Source organism: Somniosus microcephalus, chromosome 18, assembly GCF_052327205.1.
Source record: "Somniosus microcephalus isolate GS21.2 chromosome 18, FLI_Smic_1.0, whole genome shotgun sequence".
In the NCBI taxonomy this organism is placed as follows: domain Eukaryota; kingdom Metazoa; phylum Chordata; class Chondrichthyes; order Squaliformes; family Somniosidae; genus Somniosus; species Somniosus microcephalus.
The window spans coordinates 19932516-19959949 of record NC_141004.1 but is presented as its reverse complement, the minus strand read 5'-3'; the positions used below and the strand labels follow the sequence as shown (position 1 = coordinate 19959949).

Genomic DNA, 27434 nt, shown 5'->3' with positions numbered 1-27434 from the left:
CTTTGGCAAACTACAACTCCCAGAGTGCAGCGCCGTCACTTGACGCAGCGGGAGGAAAAATTTACCCCCCAAAAAAAAGCTGGGCGGAAGACGTCGAAAAATTGAAAACTAAAAAAAGAAAATATTTTGGGTTTGTTGTTCAAGCAATACAAATATATATATTTTTTAAAAATCAAGCTGCTGAGGTGAGGGCTGGTTGTTGTTATTTTTTGTTGATGTTGTGTGGGGTGGGAGTGATGTTTGGTGCGGGGCTTGAGGGGCGGTGTTGTTGAGGCGCTTTGATGCTGCGCTCCACTCACTCACTCGCTCACTTCACGCAGCCCCCGCCCGGACCACACCATGGCAACCGACTACCTGTTCAAGGTGCTGCTCATCGGCGACTGCACGGTGGGCAAAACCTCCCTGGTGCAGCGCTACGCCAATGACAACTTCAGCAAGAATTACAAATCCACCGTGGGAGGTAAGAGGCGACATGTATTTATTTATGCTACTTGTGTTTTTAATATATATGTTTTTTAATGTGATTTTATAATAATGTGCATGAATTTTTTTAATGTTATTTATTTGTGAATTTTTTAAATATAAGTTGTGTGAATTTTTTAGATGTTACTTATTTGTGATTTTTTTTTCAAAAAAAACAAGGACTTGCATTTGTACAGCGCCTTTCACGACCACCGGACATCTCACTCAAAGCGCTTTACAGCCAATGACGTACTTTCGGGGTGTAGTCACTGTTGTAATTGTGGGAGCTTGCTGTGTGCAAATTGGCTGCTGTGTTTCCTACATTTACAATAGTGACTGCACTCCAAAAGTACTTTGGCTGCAAAGCGCTTTGAGACGTCCGGTGGTCGTGAAAGGTGCTATATGAATGGTGCTATATAAATAATATTTACATTAATGGATTGGCAAAACTACTTGAACAATCTACAGCACCCGGCCTCACCCTATATGAATCCAAGGTTAAATTCCTCCTCTATGCCGACGACCTGGTTCTGCTGTCACCAACTAAGGAGGGTCTACAGCAGAACCTGGACCTGCTGGAGTCGTACTGCCAGACTTGGGCCCTGACAATAAATCCCCAAAAAACCAAAGTCCTTGTGTTCCAGCAAAGATCCAAACAACATGGACCCACAATAAATTTCACAGTAGGAACAACCAAAATTGAACAAACCACTCACTACACATACTTGGGCTTAAAAATCAGTTCTACGGGAAACTTCAAACTGGCTGTGAATGAACTGAAAGAGAAAGCAAGAAGGGCTTTCTATGCCATCAAAAAATCAATCCAAATAGAAATCCCAATTAGCATTTGGCTCAAAATTTTCAAATCAGTAATTGAACCAATTGCACTCTATGGCAGTGAGGTCTGGGGACCACTAACACAACAAGATTTTGCAAAATGGGACAAACACCCAATTGAGATCCTACATGCGGAATTCTGTAAAAGTATCCTCCGGACTCAAAGGAAAACAGTAAACAACGCATGCAGGGCGGAACTAGGCCAATACCCATTAATAATCACTATCCAAAAAAGAGCCACCAAATTTTGGAATCACCTACAAATGAGCAACCCCCAATGCTATCACTACGACGCCCTGAAATGCCAAGAGCTGACCATAAAGAAGAATACCCTCAGTCAACTAGTCCTGGGACTCAGTGAAGTAACTAATAACAATACTAACAATAACCAGCCCCAGGACAGTGACAGGGTAACACAAAGAATTCGACCCAACACAATCGTCGCTAAGCAAAAGGAAAAATATCTGTCATATTGGGCAGAAACAACAAAAACCCAAAGCAAACTCAATTGCTACTTGGCCCTAAACAGACAATACAACATAGCTGATTACCTGACCATGGTAAAGGATAACAAACTGAGAAGAACCTTGACAAGGTACAGACTTAGCGAACATAGCCTAGCGATCGAAAAAGGCAGACACAGGCAGACCAGGCTGCCAAGAGAAGACAGGATATGCTCTCACTGCAGTCAGGGAGTAGTTGAGACAGAGATGCACTTCCTCACAGCCTGTGGAAAATATCAGGGCATCAGAGAGAATTTCTATCAAAAATTCTCACAAATATGCCCTGAATTCAGAAATCTGACTGACAACCAAAAACTCCCATTCCTACTGGGGGAGGAGAGAAGCTGTGTAACACTGGCGGCACACTATGTTACAGCTTGCCATGAACAGAGGGACAACCAGTAAACTAAGACAAGAGTATATATAAACAAGGCGAAAATATATTTATAAACTCAGGGATATACCTGTTTATACACTGTATGAATGGAACCGCGTTTATGTGTTCAACCATAAATGTATTTTGATGCTTTGGCAACATAAGATGTACCTTATCATGCCAATAAAGCGATTTGTATTGTATTGTATTGAATGCACGTCTTTTTAATGTGGGAAACGTGGCAGCCAGTTTGCGCTCCGCAAGCTCCCACAAACAGCATTGTGATAATGACCAGATAATCTGTTTTTAGTGATGTTGTTTGAGGGATAAATATTGGCCAGGACACCGGGGATAAGTCCCATACTCCTCTTTGAAATAGTGCCATGGGATCTTTTTCGTCCACCTGAGAGGGTTTAACGTTTCATCAAAAAGACGGCACCTCAGCACTGCAGTGGAGTGTTAACCTAGCTTTTGGTGCTCAGGTCTCTGGAGTGGGACTTGAACCCACAACCTTCTGACGCAGAGGCGAGAGTGCTGCCCACTGAGCCACAGCTGACACTAGATATAATTTGTGTGAATTTTTTTAATGTTTATTTGTGATTTTTTTAATATAAGTTGTGTGAAGTTTTTTAATGTTATGTGACTTTAAAAAATATATAGTAGTGTGAACAAAAGGAGGATGGCTTTCTTGTGTTGGAGAAGAAAACTAATAATGGTATTTACTTAAAATAGTGTATATTTACTGTGTTGGGAGAAAGGAATAAAAAATAACTTTTTAACTGTGAAGAGGTTTTGTGAAGCGAAGAACAAAGTTACTGGCTTGCTAAGTGTTTGTAAATTGGTAAGTAAATAGTGTTACAATTATCCACTCTTCCTACTCTCTCGTGGTTTGGTGTCTTCCCTTCAGTGCTTTGGAATGTTTTTCCCATGTTGAAAGTGCTTTCTAAGTACAATTTGTTGCTGTTATTTCTGAGGCTTGTTATCTTTCAGTGTCAATAGAATTATAAAATCATACAGCGCAGAAGGAGGCCAGTCAGCCCTCCATGCCTGTGAAAGTGCCTCTTTTTGAAAGAGCTATCCAATTAGTCCCACTCTTTCCTCATCGCCCTGCAAATGTTTCCTTTTCAAGTATATATCCAATTCAATTTTAAAAGTTACTATTGAATCTGCTTTCACCTCTTTTTTTAGGGCAGTGCATTCCAGAACATCTTGCTTCATTTTTTAAAAACATCTCCTAATCCCTCCCCTGGTTCTTTTGCCAAGTATTTTAAATCTGTCCCCTCTGGTTACTGACCCTGCTGCCAGTGGAAACAGATTTTCCTTAATTACTTTATCAAAACCCCTCATACGTGAATTTTTTTTTAACCTCGCGTTAGTCATGTGATATTACTTCAGTAAATTTTGCATTCTAATTAACTGCTGTCACTTTTAGGCTGCTATTGTCTTTAAATTTAGTGTATAGAAGTTTCTAAAATGTAAATAGGACACAAAACCTTTAAATTCCTGTTTTTTGTCGATAATGATGTGGAGGCATTAATTATTAAAGCTCACTTTTTAAAAACAAATGAATCTTCAGCATCAGTGATGAAACTAAGAATTCAAGACATTATCCCACCCAGTTATCCTGTACTTTGTCTTGGGATTTGGTAAATGGTGCCAACCTTTCTGATTTTCACCCTCTCTTGTAAACTGTCCTGTAGATGCCATTCCTCATGCTGACCTAAATTCTGAGTCAACAGGACCGGAACAGAACAAATAATTATCTTGGAAATCTTGTGTCTTTTTATATGAAATATTTATTGTAAGGATTAAGATGATAATAAACCATTTGATACACACAAGTTTTAGGGAAATTCTTGAAGTGAAAGTCCACGAATGTGATGAACTTAAAAGCAGCAATGTCTGATTTTTTTAAAACTATGTACAAGTCTCTGCTTGGTAAATCTTTTTTTTTCCCCTAATAACAGAAAACGCTGGAAAAACTCAGCAGGCCAGGCAACATCCGTGGAGAGAGAAATAGAGTCAACGTTTCAGGTCTGGGACCCGTCACCTGATGAAGGATTTCGACCTGAAACGCTGACTCTGTTTCTCTCTCTCTACGGATGCTGCCCTGGCCTGCTGAGTTTTTCCAGCGTTTTCTGTTGTTATTTCGGATTTCCAGCATCCGCAGTATTTTGCTATCTTTTTTTCCCCTTGTGCTTTGTGTTTTTAATTATAGAAAAACTTTAATTTTAAGATGCCCAGTTGTTCTGCTGCCCTCTACTCATGTGATTTTCATCGAAGCTGAACAATGAGTGTGAGATCATGATCAGAGTACCTAAAAAGTAGATTTCTGCTGTGCAAACTTGTTACTGTATCTTTATAGTATTATAAAAATAAACTTTTCTAATTTCTCGACTTCTTTAATCCCTATCAGAGTATTAAACATTTTTAATTATTGGCACTACAAGAATCACACCATGAACCGTGGAATTATCAATTAGTTTCCTTAACGAAAACAACAACAACAACTTGTATTTATATAGCGCCTCTAATGTAGTAAAACATCCCAAGGCGCTTCACAGGAGTGTTCTAAAACAAAATTTGACACCGAGCCACATCGGGAGAAATTAAGGCAGATGACCAAAAGTTTGGCCAAAGAGGTAGGTAGGAGCGTCTTAAAGGAGGAGAGGTAGAGAGGCGGAGAGGTTTAAACAAGAGTAGGAGTAAATGAAACCGTTTATATCGCAGTGCAATCTGCAAAACATGCAACGGAGTTGAGATGGGAATGTCTTGTCTTTGATGAATTGTCAATTTAAAAAGGCTCAGTAGAAGCATGAGCTGTGTATCAGCTGGGTGTGTACATGATCTAAATTAAGTTGCTGATGATTGTAAAAATGTAATACCAATGATGATGGGTGAGCAGAGCTGTGCATGAGGAAATGCTTTTTTGAAAATTCAGTTAGGCTTAGCCAGTTTCCCCTCTTTAAATGAGGACAAATGGGAAAAGGAAAGTCTTGCAGGAAGTGTTGAGAAATAGTTACAAGCTCACATGAGATTGTAATTGTCTTGAGTGTCTCTAGTTATAAGGGACATAATTGAGCAATCAGTATATAAAGGAATCTGCTGAATAAAAATTCAGAGTGGGAGTAGGGTGGGGGAAGGGGGGGAATGAAACCATACCAAATCCTTAAATTGCTTTTGAGGATGTGGTTAAGTTGACAGTCAATTTCACAAAATATCACGCAAGGGACTGGTGATAATTGAAGGATGAGCTTTGCAATTTGGAGAAGCAGTCAAGTGGATTGAAAACCAGTGGGTTCATTGCAAAGCATATGCACTGCGCTACCAAATCATAAGCTGCTTGTAATTTTGTAACACCAGTGGAATAAGTATGTTTTGTAACAAGCTTTAGACTGCCTCTAACAAGTACATAAAGTACAATGAGCATATTCACTTAAGTTTTTGTTCTGTTGGCAGACCTATGATATTTTCTGTAGATCTCGCTTTATTTTCCAAGGAACAGTACCTCACACATGAGCGTCTCTCGCAGTTCAGTCCCTTTTTTCTTTAAACCCAGAAACCAGTTGCACCAGTAGCAGAATACCAACGTCCAGTCAGTTATAAAGACCATTTTAAAACTGAATAAACACTCAACTTAAGTTTTAGGCTCTCCTTTAACATAATGTGTCGAAGCATGATGGCATTGTGTATGTCATTGTGTGATCTATAATGAGAATGCTGCAATAAGTGTTTTTGCACTAATGGAACTGTCGCTGCTTAATTTTTTAAGAACTTTCTGGGCATGGCAGTATTTTAAAACAATCCTATCTCTCATATTTCAACAGTTTTGCGCCCTGTATGACACTTAACGTTTCACGGGGTAAAAGATGGAGATAGATGTACACAATGGATTTTTCCAGCTGCTTCATGTTCCCGTGATGGGTAGATTTTTGTCTTTAGTGCCCGTGTATAAAGCATGGGCGCCGCACAGAGGAAAATCATGCAGGAAGGATTGTATACCTTAATGGAAAGAGAATTAAGCAAGCTTCCTTGTGTGCGCATGACCTGCCCCGCCCCGCCACATTTTCCCCTCTGTGCTGCGCCCAGGCGATTGTTTGTTTATGTCCAGGTGCTGAAGATTAAAAATCTATACCCCAATATTTGTCATGAGCACAATTTCTCATGTGGTGGGGGGAATACATTTGAGATGCATTTATCAGAACTTAATTGGCGATGGTGTTAGTCCAATGTACAATAACACACTGGGAATTCCCTACCAGTTTCACTCGTTCATTATACAGGAAACTTTTTTTTATCCGGCACCGACGGGACCGGCGTGGTGCCGGTTTATCAAAAAGTCCAGATTACAGAGAGGTATAGTAAAAGGTACGAGAGCTCCGTACACCGCAACAAATCCAGGCTTCCCTGTTGCTTAGCAACAGGTGCAGGAACCCCGGCCACAAGATCCAGGCATCCCTGTTGCATAGCAACAGGTGCAGGAACCCCAGTTACACAGCCACAGATCCAGGAACGGCCACTAATATGAAGTAAAACTTACCTGAACCTACTCCTGAATTTTTCCGGTTATTTAGGTGCTGGTAAATCGAGAGTTTCCTGTAGTACTTCAGGTGTCAGTTTGGCTAACTGATGGCACACTTGGCTCTGAGTCCTGGGATTGTCGTTTCAAGTGGCACTCTGTGAATCGAGCAAATAATCTAGACTGCTGCTTCAGTGCAGTACTGAGGAAGTGCTGCATTGCAGGAGGTGCTGTCTTTCAGCTCAGTCTTTAAACCAAGGGCCTTTGTAAAGGATCCAATGGTACTTTTTTTTCCCCAAAGAGTAGGGAATTTTCTTGGCCAACACTCGTCCCTCAACCAACACCACCAATAACCGGTCAGTCATCTCCTTACTGTTTATGGGTGTGTGCAAATTGACTGCCTTGTTTTCCTACACAGCAGTGACTACACTTCAAAAGTAATTAGTTAGTTGTAAAATACTTTGGAATGTCCTGAGGTTGGGGGAAAATGCTATAGAAACTCAAGTTGTTTCCTCTTTTCTTGTATAATTCTTTTATTTTGTTTACAGATTCCATACTAGTTGGTAGCAACCAACTAATGAACGTTGTTATAAAAGGTGTTTACACTGCAGGAAAGCCTTCATAATTTCATCAATTTGTTCTACATTTTAGTATAAGTTAATGCCTTTGTGAAAATGAAGTCATCTTTATCACTGGGCTTTGATCAGCCTATTACGACTAAAGTTTAGGAATCATTCTATAGCTTTCTTTTTTTAAATAGAGAATTTGGGTCTATGACACTGGTAACAAACCCCTTTAAACAGGATTTCAATGTGCATTCCTCCATGTAGTTAAAGATGGTAAGTTTGCAGCCTTACCCTTTCCTGATAACTAATCAAAATGATCAATGTAGTAAAAGATGGAGCTGCCTACATAATGGGCTGGATTTTCATTGAGGAGTCGGGTAGGAGGCGGGACTACAACTTTCGGGGTTGTAGTCCCGCCTCCATCGAGTTCTAGCCAACCCATGCGATTTTGACTTGATTGACCTTGTTGAGCAGGCTCAGCAGGCCAATTAAGGGCCACCCGGCAACAGGTGACATCATAGATTGATATTTCATCTGTCAAGACCTTTTGACAGATGAAATATCAGTGTTTGACAGCTGTTTGAAGCTGTCAAACACTGAAAATCTGTACTCTAAGTTAATTCCTTCCTGTCCGGATGATTTAGAGATCTCCCCAGAACAGAAAGCTGAATGCTGGAACTTTTGACAGCTCGCAGCCATTCTGCTTTCTGTGCCGGTGAGATGAGGGACTCCCGAGACCTGAGGGAAGGAAGGCTGTAAAGGTATGTAAATGTAAGTAAAACTTCTTGAAACACTTTACACAGACCAAACACACTTACCTCTGCACTCATGCACCCATCACTCACCTGAACACCGGACATCTCGACCCCTCCAAGCCCTTCATCCCGACGGCCCACCTCACTAACTTGGCGTGGTTTGGAGCCATCGGGAATCCCACACTTCAAGAATGAAAATAGGGATTAGGCAAAAAACTACCTGTTAACGGGCAGTTAATTGGCACTAATCCCCTCCCTGCCTCGGAGGCGGGTCCCAGTGTGGGTCGGGTACCCACCTCCTTTGAAACTGGCATGGGGGCAGGTTGGGGGTGGGATGGGTTCGTGCCCCCCCCCCCCCCGATTTCGGGATTTTAATCCCCCACATGCCTCCAATCCCACCTTCACGGCCCAATGAAAATCCTGCCCAATGACTCCAAGGTTTGTACAATGGGATTGTTCCTCTTTCAAATTCCGTTTATAGGCATAATCTTTAAGTGCAATTTCTCACTTTGGAATGTATGTCTTGCAAGACATAATTGGAGGTGATGCAATAAAATGAATCAAATATACAATAATACTCTGGGACTTTCCTGCCTGATCCATTCATTTCACTACTACATAATTTCTCAATTTGAATTGGTTTACAGATGCAATGCTGTTTGGTGTCTGCTGACTCTCTAATCATTATGAACATTGCAATGGAAAGCTATTGTAATTTAAAACAATCCTACATGAGCTGTTTCAAGGTGGTGTGCCATCCCATTCTGGGGAGGGGAAAACTGAATCATAGACTCATAGAAATTTCCTGCACAGAAGGAGGCCATTTGACCCATCGTAGCTGTGCCAGCTGAAAAAGAGCTATCCAGCCTAATCCCACTTTCCAGCTATTGGCCCGTAGCCCTGTAGGTTACGGCACTTCAAGTGCATATCCAAGTACTTTTTAAATGTGATGAGGGTTTCTGCCTCTACCAGCCTTTCAGGCAGTGAGTTCCAGACCCCCACCACAGTCTGGGTGGAAAAAGTTCTCCTCAACTCCCCTCTAATCCTTCTACCAATTACTTTAAACCTATGCTTTAAATCTATGAAGTGGTCCATTTTACTTCTGTGGAACTACAGAAGCAGAGGGGGATTTTTCATCAGTGGAGAAGGGAGCTACAATCATATGCTTTAACCCCCAAATGTTTTATCCAGGAAGGCTATTTATTGGGGAACCTGAAGCAGAGTTCTCTTGGCTGGGTTTTATTTTGGAAAATGGGGACCAATGCTGACCCCTAATTGGATGTTTGCTAAATTATTGAACATTGTTTTAAAGATTTTTTTCTATTCAGGATGTTCCAGTTGTATTTTCTTTGTCTTATTACTTTCAGTTGACTTTGCACTGAAGATTATACAATGGTCTGACACTGAGACCGTTCGACTCCAGCTTTGGGACATTGCAGGTAAGTGCCTGTTTTAGTTAGATGCACTCAACCAGAAAAGTTTAAAGTAGAGGCTATTTTTAAATAAATATATATATTGAGTGGTCTCCAGATTCCAATGTTAATATGCCTCCCAAGCAATGTTCCCTGTAATTTTTTTTTTTTTTTTCGGTACACAACCCCTTTAAGGGCCTGCGCGGCCCATTCACAGTTTCGTGCATGCGCGAACTTTAACATTGCAAAAGCTGAGCCCGGGCTGCATGGGACAGGCAGAGATCTGCGTGGCCGCGCAGCTTATAGGGAATGTTGCTCTCAAACCCCCCAACCTCTGTCACCTGGAAGGACCAGGGCAACAGGTATGTGGGAACACCACCAAGTTCCCATCCAAGTCGCACACCATCCTGACGTGGAAATATATCGCCGTTCCTTCATCGTCGCTGGGTCAAAATCCTGGAACTCCCTCCCTAACAGCACCGCTGGGAGTACCTTCCCCACACGGACTGCAGTGGTTTAAGAAGGCAACTCACCACCATCTTCTCGAGGGCAGTTAGGGACGGGCAATAACATTCACATAATGCCAGTGACGCCCACATCACATGAATGATTTTTTTTTTTTTCTTTATATAAGTGATGCAGTAAATGAAATGGGACTCATTGAAAAGAATGGCACAACTCCTAACATTACAGTCAGCCCCCTTCTGAACTCTCGTAAGCACACAAGTATTTCACACCGGTTTTAAAAAATCGCAGCAACAGCCCCCAAGATTAGCTGCTTGGGAGATTGTCGCAGTCGGGATAGAAACAGTCGTAGTTGAAATATTGTTCAGAAATAAGATGGAGATTGTGAGGCAATAATCGTCTGTTGACAACCATGTACAGGAAACTTTGTGCTATCCGGCACCGACGGGACCGAGCTGCTGCCGTTGCCTAAAAAGTGCCGTACACTCCAGAGTTAATGTTGAAAGATACAGATCTCCGTATCTGACAACAATCACTGTTGCTTACCAACAGCTTCTAAACACTCGTGTGTGGCTGCAAGGGTCTGTAGCTAAAGCTGTTGCTATAGCTACAGACCTTGCACTGCTTGACTGTGGGGGGGAAAAAAAAAAGCAAAGAAAACAAACAAGAAGAATAAAAAACGGCACCTGATTTCTGCCGGTGGCTCCAGTTTGCCAGATAGCTCACCTCCGGATAGCACAAAGTTTCCTGTAGCAAGTTTTCTATCTTGGAAATTGCATTAGGGAGCTGTGCGAAGCAAAGAAAATCAGTCATCCAAGGCCACTCTTGCACGCCTACTGGTAGTGAACTCCAGAATGATGATGTCAAAATCTGGAAGAAGCTCATCTTTCCTTTTACCTTCTGACCCAGCACATTAAAAAATAGGAGCAGGAGTAGGCCATTTGGCCCCTCGAGCCTGCTCCGCCATTCAATAAGATCATGGCTGATCTTCTACCTCATCTCCACTTTCCTGCACACTCCCCATATCCCTTGATTCCCTTAATATCCAAAAATCTGTTGATCTCTGTCTTGAATATACTCAACGACTGAGCCTCCACAGCCCTCTGGGGTAGAGAATTCCAAAGATTCACCACCCTCTGAGTGAAGAAACTTCTCCTCATTTCAGTCCGAAATGGCTGACCCCTTATTCTGAGATTGTGACCCCTGGTTCTAGACTCCCCAGCCAGGGGAAACATCTTCCCAGTATCTACCCTGTCAAGCCCTGTAAGAATTTTGTATTCAATTAGATCACCTCTCATTCTTCTAAACTCTAGAGAATATAGGCCTAGTCTACTCAATCACTTCTCATAGGGCAATCCCCCCATCCCAGGAATCAGTCCGGTGAACCTTCGTTGCTCTCCCTCTATGGCAAGTATATCCTTCCTTGGGTAAGGAGAGCAAAACTGTACACAATACTCCAGGCGTGGTCTCACCAGGGCCCTATATAATTGCAGTAAGATGTCTTTACTCTTGTACTCAAATCCTCTTTTCTAATAGCTCCATGGTGAGGAACAGTGTATGGCATGGGGAGACCTGACTAAATAGAAAGCAATTACATTTTTAAAAAGTTAATTCATATGTTACCAAATAGAATGGGGATACTTTATATATTTTTAAAAAAAAGTAGGATTAACGTTTTGTGAAGTTTTTATTAAATAAATAAAAGGCCAGTGTACGTTTTAAGGCTATAATCCAGCACAAAGTCCTACAATGGCCTTATCGTCTTTGTGTGAAACGTAAGATATATATTGTTTGACATTATTGTCAGACTAAATTACAATTCTAGATGCAATCTTAAAGTATTTTTCACACAAATGTCAAAGGATTAAAGCAGGGCCTTATTCCACAAAATTCTCATCAGATTAACCATTTTTTTGCCTGGATGAGTGCAGCTTCAACAACACTCGAAGCTCGACACCATCCAGGACAAAGCAGCCCGCTTGATTGGCACCCCATCCACCACCTTAAACATTCACTCCCTCCACCACTGGCGTACCGTGACTGCAGTGTGTACCGTCTACAAGATGCACTGCAGCAACTCGCCAAGGCTTCTTCGACAGCACCTCCCAAACCTGCGACCTCTTCCACCTAGAAGGACAAGGGCAGCAGGCGCATGGGAACACCACCACCTCCATCCTGATTTAGAAGTATATCGCCGATCCTTCATCGTCGCTGGGTCAAAATCCTGGAACTCCCTACCTGACAGCACTGTGGGAGTACCTTCACCACACGGACTGCAACGGTTCAAGAAGGCGGCTCACCGCCACCTTCTCGAGGGCAATAAGGGATGGGCAATAAATGTTGGCCTTGCCAGCGATGCCCACATCCCATAAACAAATTTTTAAAAAGGGTGTGTCACTAACTCTAGTGGTAGAATGTTTAGGCCGAGTTCACATCCCAGCCTTGCCTGCCACTTGCATTTGGCAAAAAGAAAATACTGCAGATGCTGGAAATCTGAAATAAAAACAGAAAATGCTGAAATAAAAACACTTGCCCTCCTTTGCTAAGTTTTTTGGTGCCTCTGGCTGAGGTCATGTGTGTGAATTTGATGCAGGAAGGATTGGCTTTTAATCACAGAAATGCCCTTGTTGACTGGTTGTCTGTTGTGGTACAAAATATAATCCAAAACATTAAGAGCCTTGTAACTAAGAGATTATGGCAAATAAAAGTTGGATTATAAGTACCATCATTACTCTTATCCCTATTTGTAAGATTTAACTCTGGAACTAGGTGGGAGGGGAAGTCCTTGGTAGATGATAACATACAATCCATTACTGACAGGTGACTATCAGTGTTTTCTCAGAAAATTTTAAGGCCTAGAAATTCAGTTGCTTGAGCCAGCCGTTAGCGCCTTAGGAGGAGTAGATGTCGGGCGCTAGGCGGGTAGCGCCCGGGCGCAGCGAGAACTGCGCCTCGCCCCAACTTCACTAGAGATTTAGCGGCGGCACAAAGTCTTTGCGCGCGCAGATCATGACGTCATTTCCTCGTGCAACGCCCTTTGTGCGCCCCCAACCGGAACTTCAGTGGCAATGCCCCATTGTGCGCCTGGCGGCCCTAGCGACTGTTAAGTGGAACGGTGCTCAGCCGATGCGGGGGGCGCAAATTAAAGGGCACTCCTCCTGCAATATAAAAGGCTGCCATTTCGCAGCACTCCCTCTTGCGAAACGGATCTTTGGAGAGAGACCAAGGTAGATAGCTTTCTGCTTTGGCCCAACACTCGGACAGGTACTTCTGGCTTCAGGCCACAGATTTCCAGTAGTCTTTGCCTTCATTGACATCTCATTGTTTGCCAGCATATTATGGGGGCTGCAATGGGTGTCAACGCAGGCTTTCTCAATTACATCCAAAGGGCTCACAGACGCCGTGAGAGAGTGGCAGCCCTGGCTAGACGGAGAGGGGGCAACAGGCGTCGGCAAAGGAGGCCTTACCCACCCAGGGTATACCGCCAGCAGTTCTCCTATCTCAACATATCTGAGGAGCAGTGTGTTCGGAGGCTGCGATTCAGAAGGGACGTGGTCACAGAGATCTGCCAGCTGCTTGGCAGTGATCTGCAGCCACAGCTGAGGAGCAGGACGTCTCTGTCGGTGGCTCTCAACTTCTATGCCACCGGCTCCTTCCAATCCGCTACTGGGGACATTGCCAACATCTCCCAGTTCGCCGTGCATTGCTGCATCCGCCAGGTCACCAATGCCCTTTTCAAAAGGAGACGTCAGTTCATCTCCTTCTCCATGGCCCTTGCCAAGCAGCAACAGCGTGCAATGGGCTTTGCAGCATTCGCGGGCTTCCCCATGGTGCAGGGCGCCATTGACTGCACGCATGTGGCTTTGCGGGCACCTCTGGAGAATGCCGAGGATTACCGCAACCGGAAGGGCTACCATTCGCTGAACGTCCAGCTGGTGTGTGACCACAGGCAGCTCATCCTAGCTTTCAATGCCCGCTTTCCAGGCAGCAGCCACGATGCCTTCATCCTGCGACAGACTTCTGTGGCAGACATGTTCCAGGCCCAGCCTCACCCACGCGGATGGCTTATCGGGGACAAAGGCTATCCTTTGTGTACCTGGCTGATGACCCCGCTCCGTGCGCCCAGCACCCCGCTGAAGAGAGATACAACGAGAGCCATCAAGCGACCAGGAACATCATCGAACAAACAATCGGCGTCCTGAAGCAACGGTTCCGCTGTCTGGATCGTTCCGGTGGAGCCCTACAGTATTCGCCGGAGCGAGTCTCCCATTTCGTGGTCGTTTGCTGCATGCTGCACAACCTGGCTATCCGCAGGACTCAGCCACTGCCACCACAGATTGGAGGACCACCGGAGGAGGAGGACCAGCACAGGAGGGAGGCACAAAGTGCAAGGGCCGCCCGTCGCCGGCTTATTGAACGTCGGTTCTAGGCCCCCTCTCAGGGAATGGCTTGTGCCAATGTCAGCAGATGAATGTAGCCGCTCCACAAGCCCTCAGCCGAGCAGGGCAACCAGGACTTAACCAAAAAACCATGCACACTGCAATTTAACAACAATAATTTATTGAAAACCTCTGCCCTTCCCACGTTACATGCTCATGTGGAGAAGCCCCCTCCAAAAACACAAAACTACCAGTCTCGGCCTTACAAAAAGAAAGAAAGACACCAGTCTCGGCCTTGCACAAAAACAACTGCACCAGTGTCGGCCTTACAACAAGCACCAGGCATTTGTGCATGCCTCTACTTTTTGCCCTGCGAGGGCGATGCCTTGCGCATCCTTGCCTGGCCCCTGCCCGCCCTGCTGCTGCTCCTCAATGGGAGCCCAGTGGCTGCAGCAAGGCTGGGGGAAGGCTGCTGAGGGGCAGATGGCGAGACGGCAGATGCCCTTGGGGGTCGGCCTGCACCAGCTCTGGCCTTGGAGTGGCCGGCTGCTGACTGCTCCAACTCTGGCTGGGCGGCAGCAGTCTGTCATAGAGTCATAGAGTTTTACAGCACAGAAAGAGGCCCTTCGGCCCATCGTGTCTGCGCCGCCCATCCATCCCTGTCCAGTCTAATCCCATTTTCCAGCATTTGGTCCATAGCCTTGTATGCAATGGCATTTCAAGTGCTCATCCAAATGCTTCTTGAATGTTGTGAGGGTTCCTGCCTCTACCACCCTTTCAGGCATTGAGTTCCACATTCCAACCACCCTCTGGGTGAAAAAGTTCCTCCTCAAATCCCCTCTAAATCTCCTGCCCCTTACCCTGAATCTATGCCCCCTTGTTATTGACCCCCCTACTAAGGGGAAAAGTTCCTCTTTGTCTACCCTATCTATGCCCCTCATCATTTTGTACACCTCAATCAGGTCCCCCCTCAGCCTTCTTTGCTCCAAGGAAAACAACCCCAGCCTGTCCAGCCTCTCTTCATAGCTGAGGTGCTCCATCCCAGGTAACATCCTGGTGAATCTTCTCTGCACCCTCTCCAAAGCAATCACATCCTTCCTATAGTGAGGCGACCAGAACTGCACACAGTACTCCAGCTGTGGCCTCACCAGCGTTTTGTACAGCTCCATCATAACCTCCCTGCTCTTATATTCTATGCCTCGGCTAATGAAGGCAAGTATCCCATATGCCTTTTTAACCACCTTATCTACCTGTTCCGCTGCCTTCAGGGATCTATGTACATGTACACCAAGGTCCCTCTGACCCTCTGTACTTCCTAGGGTCCTACCACTCATTGTGTATTCCCTTGCCTTATTTGTCCGTCCAAAATGCATCACCTCGCACTTTTCAGGGTTAAATTCCATTTGCCACTTTTCCGCCCATCTGACCAACCCGTTTATATCGTCCTGTAGCCTGAGGCTTTCCTCCTCACAATTTACCACCCCACCAATTTTCGTGTCATCTGCGAACTTACTGATCATACCTTTTACATTCTCATCCAAATCATTTATGTAGATCACAAACAACAAGGGACCCAGCACCGATCCCTGAGGTACCCCACTGGACACAGGCTTCCAGTCACAAAAGCAACCTTCGACCATCACCCTCTGCCTCCTGCCACTCAGCCAGTTTAGGATCCAACGCGCCAAGGCACCCTGGATCCCGTGGGCTCTTACCTTCTTGACCAGTCTCCTATGCGGGACTTTGTCAAAAGCTTTACTGAAGTCCATGTAAACCACATCCACAGCATTTCCCTCGTCCACCCCCCTAGTCACCCCCTCTCAAAATTCAATCAGATTTGTCAGACATGATTTACCCTTGACAAAGCCATGCTGACTATCCCCGATTAATCCTTGCCTCTCCAAGTGGAGACTAATTTTGTCCCTCAGAATTTTTTCCAATAATTTCCCTACCACAGATGTTAGGCTCACTGGCCTGTAATTCCCTGGTTTATCCCTGCTACCCTTCTTGAATAATGGTACTACGTTAGCTGTTCTCCAGTCCTCTGGTACATCCCCTGTGGCCAGAGAGGTTCTGAAAATTTGTGTCAGAGCCCCTGCAATCTCCTCCTTTGCCTCCCACAGCAGCCTGGGATACATCTCATCCGGGCTTGGGGATTTATCCACTTTTTGGCCTGCTAAAACCGCTAGCACCTCCTCCCTCTCGATGCTAATATGTTCAAGTATGTCACAGCCCCCTTGCCCGATTTCTATGTCTGCATCATCTTTCTCCATAGTGAACACAGATGCAAAAAATTCATTTAAAACCCCGCCTACATCATCTGGCTCTACACACAGATTGCCACTTTGGTCCCTAATGGGCCCTACCCTTTCCCTGGTTATCCTCTTGCCCTTAATATACTTATAAAACATCTTAGGATTTTCCTTTATTTTGCTCGCCAGTGTTATTTCATGGCCCCTCCTCGCCCTCCTAATTTCTTTTTTAAGTATGCCCCTGCATTTTTTATACTCCTCTAGGGCTTCTTCCGTCCTTAGTCTTTTGTAACTGCCAAAAGCCCCCCTTTTTATTTCTAATGCATTTTTGTATATCCCTTGTCATCCAAGGTTCCCTTTGCTTGTTGGTCCCACCCTTGACCTTTACAGGAACATGTTGGCGTTGTACTCTCTCTATTTCCCTTCTGAAAGTCTCCCACTGTTTTGATGCGGATTTTCCTATAAGTAGCTGCTCCCAGTCCAATTTGGCCAGATCCTGCCTTATCATATTAAAATCGGCCTTCCCCCAATTTAGAACCCTTATTTCCGGGCCGTCTTTGTCTTTTTCCATGACCACCTTAAATCTCACCGAATTGTGGTCACTGTCGCCAAAATGCTCTCCTACTGACACTTCCACCACTTGCCCGGCTACATTCCCCAGAATTAGGTCCAGTACCGCCCCCTCTCTTGTAGGACTTTCTACATGTTGGCTCAAAAAGCTCTCCTGGATGCACTTTAAGAATTCTGCACCCTCTAAGCCTTTCACACTCTGACGATCCCAATTTATATTGGGGAAGTTGAAATCCCCCACTATTATTACCCTATTATTTTCGCACTTCTCTGAGATTTGCCTACATATCTGTTCCTCTATCTCCCCCTGACTGTTTGGGGGCCTATAGTACACTCCCAGCAAAGTGCTTGCCCCCTTTTTGTTTTTAAGTTCTACCCATATGGCCTCATTAGAGGAACCCGCTAATATATCATCCCTCCTTACAGCAGTAATTGACTCCTTAATTAATATTGCAACACCCCCTCCCCTTTTACACCCCCCTCTGTCTCGCCTGAAGATTCTATACCCCGGAATATTGAGCTGCCAGTCCTGACCCTCCCTCAACCATGTCTCTGTGATAGCAACAATATCGTACTCCCATGTGTTCAACAACAACTTCAGTTCATCCACCTTATTTGCAAGACTCCTTGCATTGAAATAAATGCCTTCCAGCCCTGCCATATTCTCTCTTCCCTTCACATATTTGCTTTGCCTTCCCAGCTGACTTGTTTTTCCCTCTGTATTTGGCTGTAAATCACCCCCTACTATAGCTCCACTCTGTACCCCACCCCCCTGCCAAGTTAGTTTAAACCCCCCCCAGCAGTGCTAGCAAACCTCCCCGCAAGGATATTGGTTCCCCTCTGGTTCAGGTGTAAACCGTCCGACTTGTACAAGTCCCACCTTTCCCAGAAGCAGACCCAGTGATCCAGGAAACTAAAGCCCTCCCCCCTGCACCATCCCTTTAGCCACGCATTCATCTGTTCTATCTTCCTATTCCTATACATCATTCCTTCACATTCTGCATTCATTTGTTCTATCTTCCATTCCAGCAGCTCGTGGCAGCTGCAATGGCGGAGTGGCGGTGTCGGCTGCAGGAATGGTGGCAACCTGGCAGATCGCAGGTGCTCGCTGGTCGCCTGACACATTGGCACTCGCACGGGCCAGCACTGCAGCATGCGCAGCAAACAGCTGAAGGACAGACTGCTGGGCTGCTGCTGCGCGGCGAGTGCCCTGGCGATGCCTGGCTGATCCAGCGAGGGTGGCAGCAGTTAGTGCCCGTGTGGCCCTGGTCTGTGTCCGCATGACACCAGCCAGTGAATGGACGGCACGACTGAGCACTTGGCTAGAAGCCGACTGTGCTGCTGCGAAGTCCTGCAGACCCCTGGCCTGTGCTGCCGCGATGTCCTGCAGACTCCTGGCCTGTGCTGCACTGAATTGTTGCAGACTCCTGGCCTGTGCTGCCCCGAATTCCTGCACACTGCTTGCCAGTGACTCTATGGAGTCAGGCATCCTTGCCACTGCAGCCATGAGCTCAGTGTGCCTGCGCTCAGCCTGGACGGCCATTTCCTCTAGGAGGCGCACCTCCTCTGCGCTCACCGTCGCAGGACTGGAGGCCGCACTCACCCTCTGGGGCGAAGTCCGCCGAGCTTCCCCACCCCTCCCGCGTTGCTGCAGGCCGCTGGGCCCCAGAGCTTCACACTCCTCCGACCCTTCCCCCCCCCCCGGCTCCCCTCCAGGGAAGACGTGTCCCCTACATCGCCATGGGCTGGCGTGGCTGAGGGTGGCACTGATGGGCCGGCTTCCTCTTCCTCCTCCTCGTTTTCCGAAGGGCTGACAGTGGCAGCTTGAGGGCTCCCCTCCTCACCTGGCGATTCACCATCTGAAAGCAGGAAGGCACAAGAGTAGCTTTAGAGTGAGGACAGGGCGGCAGCGAGGGAGGCATGCGTGGTGCCATTCACCGCATTGGTCGGACAGTGGCAAAGGATGCTGATCTGATGCGCAAGTGGAACGAGAGAGGTCCAAAAGGTCATGCCCTTACCATTGGTGCCCAGAACAGGGTCGGCATCTCCACTGGCGACGGGGCCAATCAGCCGGCCTCCCATAATGCGCTCCACACGCTGGTCGAGGTCGGAGAGCTCTTTGAGGTCAGGACGGCCTCCGCCGGTGTCAGTTCGGTTGCGCCGGTTGTGCGCAACCTTGGCCTGCAAGAGAGAGGACGGCCTCTAAGTACAGTGTGTAGCCCTGATCTTGTCTGCACTGCCTCCCATGGTCGAATAGCTTGCACAGTGTGTAGCCCTGATCTTGTCTGCAATGCCTCCCATGGTCGAATAGCTTGGACAGTGTGTAAAGTGCTGAATGTGCAATTGATTTTCATGCCAGTCCCATAGCTGCTGGATGAGGGCTGGCCATTAGGGCTTTCAGGTCCCTTTGCCCATAATGTGAGGTGCACATGCAATGATGAGGAGGACACTGGAAAGGGTACTCACCCTGACAACCCGAGTGAGGTCGTTGAACTTCTTCCGGCATTGCACAGGAGTCCTGGCAACAACGCTGTTGGAAGACACCCTGTTGGACACCTCCCTCCAGGCTTTCCGGTAGGCGCTGGGCAACGGCCTCTTGCCACCTTCTGGGAACAAAACATGGCGCCTGCGCTCCACTCCGCCAACCAGCACCCTCAGGTCTCCGTCGCTGAAGCGCTGCGCTCTCTCCCTGGCCTTCACCATAGTCCTGGGCGTTGTACAGGTGAAGCTGAAGTGGTCAGGCCTAGGTTGAGGGCTGCAGTGTGCAGGGCGTGGCAGGCAAACAAATCCACCCTCCCCCTTTAAGAGATGACCGGCGCCAGAGTGTCTGCCGTCAATCAAGAACTCGCCGCACCTGCGCTGCGCCCGGCCTCGGGGGTATCACTCAACACCGCCGGCTTAGCGCCTAAAGATAGTCGTGCATCGCCTGTTTTAGCGCAGCAGCAACCTCTTGGGGTGATGCGACTGAATATCGGCGAAGGGGGCGCGACTTTGCGCCGGGCGCAAACTTTAGCGGCCGCCCGACTTTACCGCCCCAAAAGTGGCTATACTGAATTTCTAGGCCTAAGTCTCTTTTTTTAGAAAATGTACCATTCGTGTACCGGGGGGGTGGTGATTTAAGATTTGTTTCTCTTCCAGAATATTCTGCTCTAAAATGAGATCTCGAATATTGCATTCATAGCAATATTATGCATTGCAGAGGCATTTACTTTCATATATATTTGTGTCCTCGAGGCTGCAAAGAGTTATCGAGTGCTGTTCAAGTGTTTCTGCTTTGCTGTTAGCATGAATTGTAGAATAGTTGAGTGAGTGATGCCCTAGTTCTGAATTTTGTGCTAATTAAAAGAAGGCAAACGCACTACTACCCAGAATGAAGGGACTTCACTTTTTTGTGTACTTGGGTAAGGGATTGGTATTTGACGGCAGAATGCTGTTCTGCTTTATATCCAGTGCACTCAAACGATTAGTTACAGCATGGGTCAGTCCCTGAGCTTCCCCAGTACAGTATTATTTTAGAAACATGCCTAAGCAAGTTACTTTATCTAAATTGTCTATCTTTTTGTAATGGAGTGAGATACCAAAATTGTCTGCTGCATAATGAATTGGTACTTTTTTTCTTCTCCCTTTTTCCCCCACTACCGCCAATGTTCCCTCTTTTTTTTCCCCTGCACGGTTCCTTTAAATTTGCTGCTCGGTATCTTCCAGTGGCAGCAGCCTGTGAGGAGCCTGTGCGGGACCTCGCGATTGTGCACCTTGGGGGCGACATTGCCCCCCCCCCCACCCCCCAATTTTTGTCACTTGAATATTTACTAGAAAGAGACTTTCATCATTTCACAGGAGGTGAAAGGACTATATTGTAAGTCAGCACCCAGCTCGGTGAATAACTGATTAACTTGTATTCCTAGGCCAAGAGCGATTCACCTCCATGACCAGACTATATTACAGAGATGCAGGAGCATGCATTGTCATGTTTGATGTGACAAATACGACAACGTTCTGCAATTGCCTGAAGTGGAAGCATGATTTAGACAGCAAAGTAGCTTTGGTGGATGGAAGCCCCGTGCCATGTGTCCTCTTGGCAAACAAGGTGAATTGAAGAAGTAGATTTAATGCAGCACTTACCTGCTTCCAGGATTTATACTAACTTTGCTATTTTGTAAAGGAAAGTCTTGCAACTCTGAATTAAACAGGGTGCACTTGGACTAATTTATAGTAAAACCTAATTTGTCAAACTTTTTTTTTAAAATGGCAAGTAGAACTCATCAATGCAAAAATCTCATTTGATTTTTGTGCATTATTTCCTTCCAAAGAAAATAATGCAGCCAAGCAAAAGTTTGGACTTTTTATTTATATTAAGTTTTTGACTATGAGCTGGCTTGCAAACAGATCGGACTGAAATGCAAGCAGCAATTGTTCTACTTGCACTTAAGTATTACGGAACTTTAAGTATGGCATGAGAAGATGTTATTGGACCCATTGCATCCTTCCACCAGTTTGTTCTACCTGGAAATCTCCCCAATTTACGTCACTTAATGCTGCTGACAAAAACAAATGAGCACGGGTAAAAGATTCCAAGATGTGACACGCTAAAATTCTGCGAGATTTTTCCATGACCACACTCATTTTCTCTAACATTGGAGTTTGTGACATTCCACTTTGGTTGCATTCTGAAATCACTTTGTAAGGAGAATTAGTGTTCCTTAGTGATTGTTCGACACTTATTGTTACAACTTTTAATCCTGCTCGAAACCAGATATTTATACGTCTCATTTTTAAGATTTAACATTAGCACTTTTGATGAGAGTATATTTCACATATCTGCTAATATTGGTGGGGAGTGGGAGTGGGGGAAGAACATCTGATCCTTCTTGCTCATTGAAGCTTGCTGACTTACCTACTTGTTCTCCAGTACTTTAGTTAAGGTTAAATGTAAATAACCTGCTTATGTGTTTTTTAACTTAAAGACCTTAATTATGTGCCTTCTCAATCCTTTCCTCAAATGAGAAGTAAACTGTCAACCTTATAACTTGAATCGCCCATATGACATTTCTTTCAGCTCTATAATGCATCAAAAACTTTTTGAAAGTAAGAGTGATGAAAGTTGTCTTCCAAATGTCTTGAGGGTTTTAAAAAAAAAATTTTGTTTTGTCTTCTAATCCGGGTTCTTGAGATTCACCCTGGATCCCATTAGTTCTTCTGCAGCAACCTTTCATTGATCTTATTTTGGGAATAGCCAATGTTCACGTTAAATCACATCTGCCATTCCTTAACCCAGCTGTTTAATTTGCTTAGATTCATTTGAATGCGATTTTATTCTGGTCACCTGTTCGTATAGTTGTTTGTAGCAAATTTCCTTTTAATTTTTGTAAGTGTGCTCTTTTCTTCAATTGGATTTTTGAATAATATAAAGAACAAAAGACCTAGGACAGACTGCTGCAAATCTCTACTAGTCACTACCCAACATGCAAACGTGACCCCCTCTACTTATTGTTGCCTTGTATCTATTTTGCCACGCCAATTTTTAGTCCGGCTAGGTAATTTGACGTTGCCTTTTTGGTTTCTGTTTCTCAAATAATTCTGCTCAGTCTTTAGGCTTTTGTTGGCTTGCTTTGTTTTTTGGTATTTTACTGTATCCTGTGCATATACAAACACACTTCTTTTTCACATGCTTGAAGTGGTTTAGCAGTTTTTCTCTGCCCCCCCCCCCCCCCCCCCCCGTGCTCGCAATACTGATGGAATGCAAGTTCATGGTTTCCTGATCTCAAGCAAAGGTGGCAAACAGAAACCTGATGCTTCCCTCAACAAATAGATGGCGCATCGGAAGGAACGGGAGCTCTTGTTCCTGTTGTGCACCTTCTCGCTGTCAGCGGTGGAGCAGTATCGGTGGATGTTTGGGAGCAGTTCTCCAACTTCTTCCCGTCAAGCAGGTGTGCTTACATGGAAACATGAATTAGGGGGGGGGGGAAATAATTCATTGCCAAAATAAAGTTCATATTACAAAATTGACCACTAGATGGTGCTAGAATTATTGGGATAAGCTGTGTCGCACCGTCAAACAGTATTTTAAATACCATATTCATGTGGGCTGTTAAGAAAAATTTGCAACATGATTAAATATTCTTGGATATCTTTTTCAAATACAGTAAAGCTGTGACCATCATGATTTATTGTCGTTATTTTGCCAATATAGCTTGAATGGGAGGGAAGGGATAAATGAGAAACTGGCTTCATGACATGACTTTATTTCAGAACAGCCTTTAACAGTGTCACATCTTTCCTTTACCATCTGCTGAGGAGAAATGTCCCTGCCACCAATAGGAATTCCAACTAAATCTTCACTTTGGAGGTCGCTGAAAGTTTTTTTTTAATCCCATCCATAGCTGTAGTTGTTTAACAATAAATATTAGTAATTTTAAGTGTTTAGAAAAGGGTAATTTTTGCTTTAACTCCCTAAACTGGAATTTTGTTTTGTTATGCTCAGTGTTCTTTTTTTTTACCCCCAAATAGTGTGACTTGTCAGAATGGGCAATCACCAGAAGTGAGATTGATCTGTTCAGTAAAGAAAACCATTTTGTTGGTTGGATTGAAACTTCTGTGAAAGAAAACAAGAATGTTGCTCAAGCCATGAGGTATGTTGTGGAACCACTCCAAAGAATTCATTGTTTTGGAATCCGTTACTATCATAATGAAATGTTTTACAGGAAATTTTAATTTCAAGATATTGCTTTTTTTGCCGCTTCCTAAAGTGTTCAGTATTCAGAGAAGCAAAAGCTGTACAATTTATTTAAAATTCAAATGTTTTTAGAATTCTGGACATTTTAACCTCGTTATATAGATGAGCATTTTACTGTAGGCCTTTCAGCATTAACTTAAAATCCCGCTTGCTTTGTTTTTCAGAGTATTAGTAGAGTGTTTGATGTCAAAACGTAGTTTGGGATCTCCGCCCCCAAACCAAGGGGATTATATTCAGCTAAGGGACGTGCCAGCAACTGAAAGTCATCGGAATTCAGCATGCTGTTGAAAAGTCATAATGCACTACATATGTCGAGGAAATTTGTATTGCCACCAAGTCTTCTAATGCACTAAATTGACTAGTTTTCACCAGACTAGTTCTGGAGGTGTTCTGAACATTGAAATGTTGTATGCTTCACAGCCATGCAAGTTAATGCCAGTTTTTTGATTATTGAATTGATTTGATCTTTGGTCAGAGTTTTAAATTGGTTAGTGGGCTAATTCGACCCAAAATTCAGTTCTAATCTCCCGGTTGACGTAGGGTTAGAAGTAGAACTTTGATTTTATTCTAGCTTCACTCCAGATAGTGATTTACTAAAGATACGGACTCGAACAAACTTGGCTCAAAATCAAGTAAAGTTGGCCTTCAGTATTATAAATTTGCAAATTGTTCTTGTTGGAAGTTTTGCAGTTTGAACTCCTATGATGACTTTGGTGGAGTTTGATCTAGGGTCAGGGAGGAAACAAATAAACTGCTCACAGGATTTTTCTTTCAATGATGATGAACTGTTCACTTTCTACAGGTGTATATACTTGTACCAGTGCTTCTGGAATTCTGTACAAACCAAATGATGAACATTCTGTACTATACGTATTTGCTATTGTACATATTATTATATTCTGTGTTGCTACACTTTCACATTTTAAAAAGTATAAATCAGACAGGATACTGCAGACGTACATCCACGGGGAATAGCAATTTGATGAATCTTAAGGGAGCCTATAAGCCACTTGATTAGAATGTGCTATTGCTAGCTTTTATTCCCATAATGTAATGAGGCAATAAATAATTTTATTGAGGCCAATTTTGGAAAGCATTAAATTAACTAGTAGTTGGGTAGCCAATGTCTAGCTTTATGGGTGAATGTGGCAACATAATGCACAATACTGTGGGAGTTGTTTTCAAATCTGTTCACTTTTTTATTAACTTTGTGTTTGCTGCAGAATTGCTGTAATTCTTTTTTGTTAAGACCAAAAATTATAAGTATTGCTTCAACCAAGAAGCTCCTCGGTCCATTGGTGATGGCATTTATGAATTAATTAATTAGTCCTGCTAACATCTAAATGCTGCTTTCAGCTCTTATGAGCGAGAGAATGATTGACTAATTGTACTTGTGTGCTGCAATTTGTGGCATTAGATTTTCTTTATCATCTGTATAAACCGCACTGAAATTCTTTTGTATGCTATAATTCTTCTGATGGGTGGATACCATTTTTGAAATTTCAGAAAATGTGCAAAGCCTTGAATCTTTGAGTTTGATTATTTAAAAAAAAAGTAATTCCAGCTGAAGAGAAAAGGGGCAATTTGGATTTAATGAATCAGGAAAATCCATGACTGCAGACTTTTGTTGCTCTTGCCTTTTTATTTCCACCAACTTAGTGCCTTTTGAACAAATATTTTTCTATATTTTCTTCATAGTATTTTTGGAACAACCTTCATTTGTGAAATTGCAACTGCAGTACTCAAAGGATTAATGTGCATTTTAATTGATTTTGTGATCTTTAAATTCCCTCCTTCCATACACGGTCCTTCAGCCAAGTTGGGCATATGATTGCCTTCCAGGTTTTTGCCAAAAGACTGTCTGAAAATGGGGGGTTAAAGTTATTACTGATAGATCCGTGGACTTGTATATTGTGCTTCTGCACTGTCCAGAAATCTCTACACTTAGTTTAGTTGTGTATAAACCGTGACATTTGGGGAAATTTCTTGGCAATCACAGGAACATTTTAAGATATTTTGATCACTGTAATATTATTTGTAACTTGCTAGTAAACTATTGCTGTAAAAAGAGCCTTTTGAAATAGTTTTGTATAATCAACATTTATGGCAGCTTTGGTGGAAGTGGTTTGGGTGACAAAATATGAATTCCCAATAGTTCACGGGTTGGCTTTGGGCACGAATTCTTGTATGGAAGTTTCTTTTGTGATGAGTATGTATGTATCAAATTAGTTAATTTACAATCTGTAAAATGAGGGACACACTGATCTGGTCACTGTAATAATGTGTTTTTTTTAATGGATTAGTACTTCCCTCACAGCATGCAGTCTGAAGTAGTTGTTGGCAACCAAAAGGGAATCAAATACATTGCCTCTTATTTTTCATAATGTTTGTAATATAGGCTATGTTACTCCTTGTAGTAATGCATCGTAAAATCCAAATATTACTGCCGGTCACCTCGTGATTTGACCATCAATAGAAGGCCCCTTCCTCCAGTGCCGGCAAACTGGATAAAATTTGAATTGAGCTTCCCCCTCTCGCCATGAACTCTGTGTGTATACATATTGTAAAGAATAATGCAGGCTGGGGTTCCAAGGTAATAATTCATCTCAGGACTTGGGTGAGATTGATGAAATGCTTCAGCCTTGTGGTTTGTGGTGTCATCTCAACCTCAAACCGCATGCAGACTGCTTGTATTTATCATAGAATAGTACAGCACCGAAGGAGGCCATTCAGACCATCGAGTCTGCGCCGGCTCTTTCGAAGAGCAATCCAGTTGGTCCCACTCCCCTCGCTCTTTCCCCATAACCCTGGAATTTTTTCTTTATTTACTCTATCTAAATTCTTCATGATTTTGCACACCTCTATCAAATCTCCTCTTGGCCTTCCCTGCTCTAAGGAGAACAACCCCAGCTTCTCCAGTTTATGACTAAGAGTGCAATCCAAATGACTTCCTCCTATATTTTGATACTTCCTCCTCATATTTTGATACCATTATGAACTTTGTTAAGCAAGTTTCAAGTGGTCAAGCACTTGTATAGTAGCAATTTTACATTGTTTTGTATGTGAAAAATATATGTAATATTTAAAAATAAAGAATTTATTGTTTTTTAAAAAAGTGTTCTAACATTAGTAAATGAACTTGGGTTTGTGGGGGGGAAGAGTTGTATATTGGTGTTGCCTTGGCCCAAAACTAATTCAACAGGCCGTGATTAAACCAGCCAGCTTGTGTAAAAAGGAAGAGCAGCTGTGTTGGGGGGGGGTTGGCGGGGGGGGGGGGGGAAGTAATGTGTGCAAAGCCGATTGGAACAAGACTACCACATGCTGCTTGTGTGTTGCTGCGGTGCACAAAGGATGGTGGGTAAACCGAATTCAGATGCATTTCATGTGGCTTATCTGTAGTAATTACTTAATATAAATAGAAAATGCCTATCATATCTTTTTTTTAGTATTTTTTATGACCGGCAGATCTAGAAAATATAAGTTGGTAGGACTTGTCCCCCTAATTTTACACAGTTGTTGATTCAAGCCCCTCAAGACTTGAGTGCAATACCTAGGCTGCCACTTCAGTGCAGCACTAAGAGTGCTACAGTGTTCGAGGTGCCATC

At 44.0% G+C, this 27434-nt stretch overlaps 1 protein-coding gene across 3 annotated transcripts; it reads left to right on the top strand.

Moving 5' to 3' along the window:
- On the top strand, positions 1–26944 carry LOC147105084 (ras-related protein Rab-29-like). Of its 3 annotated transcripts, none has more exons than XM_086011159.1 (6): positions 1–130; positions 321–460; positions 9386–9457; positions 21002–21183; positions 23604–23725; positions 23994–26944. In XM_086011159.1, exons 2-6 carry the CDS (start codon positions 340–342, stop codon positions 24115–24117), a joined length of 621 nt encoding a protein of 206 aa, XP_085867285.1. In that variant the 5' UTR covers positions 1–130; positions 321–339; the 3' UTR covers positions 24118–26944. The 3 variants fall into 3 exon arrangements, with proteins under 3 accessions (XP_085867285.1, XP_085867283.1, XP_085867284.1); XM_086011157.1 differs by having other exon boundaries at positions 37–185; XM_086011158.1 differs by lacking the exon at positions 9386–9457 and having other exon boundaries at positions 37–185.
- Positions 26945–27434: the final 490 nt, after the last annotated feature.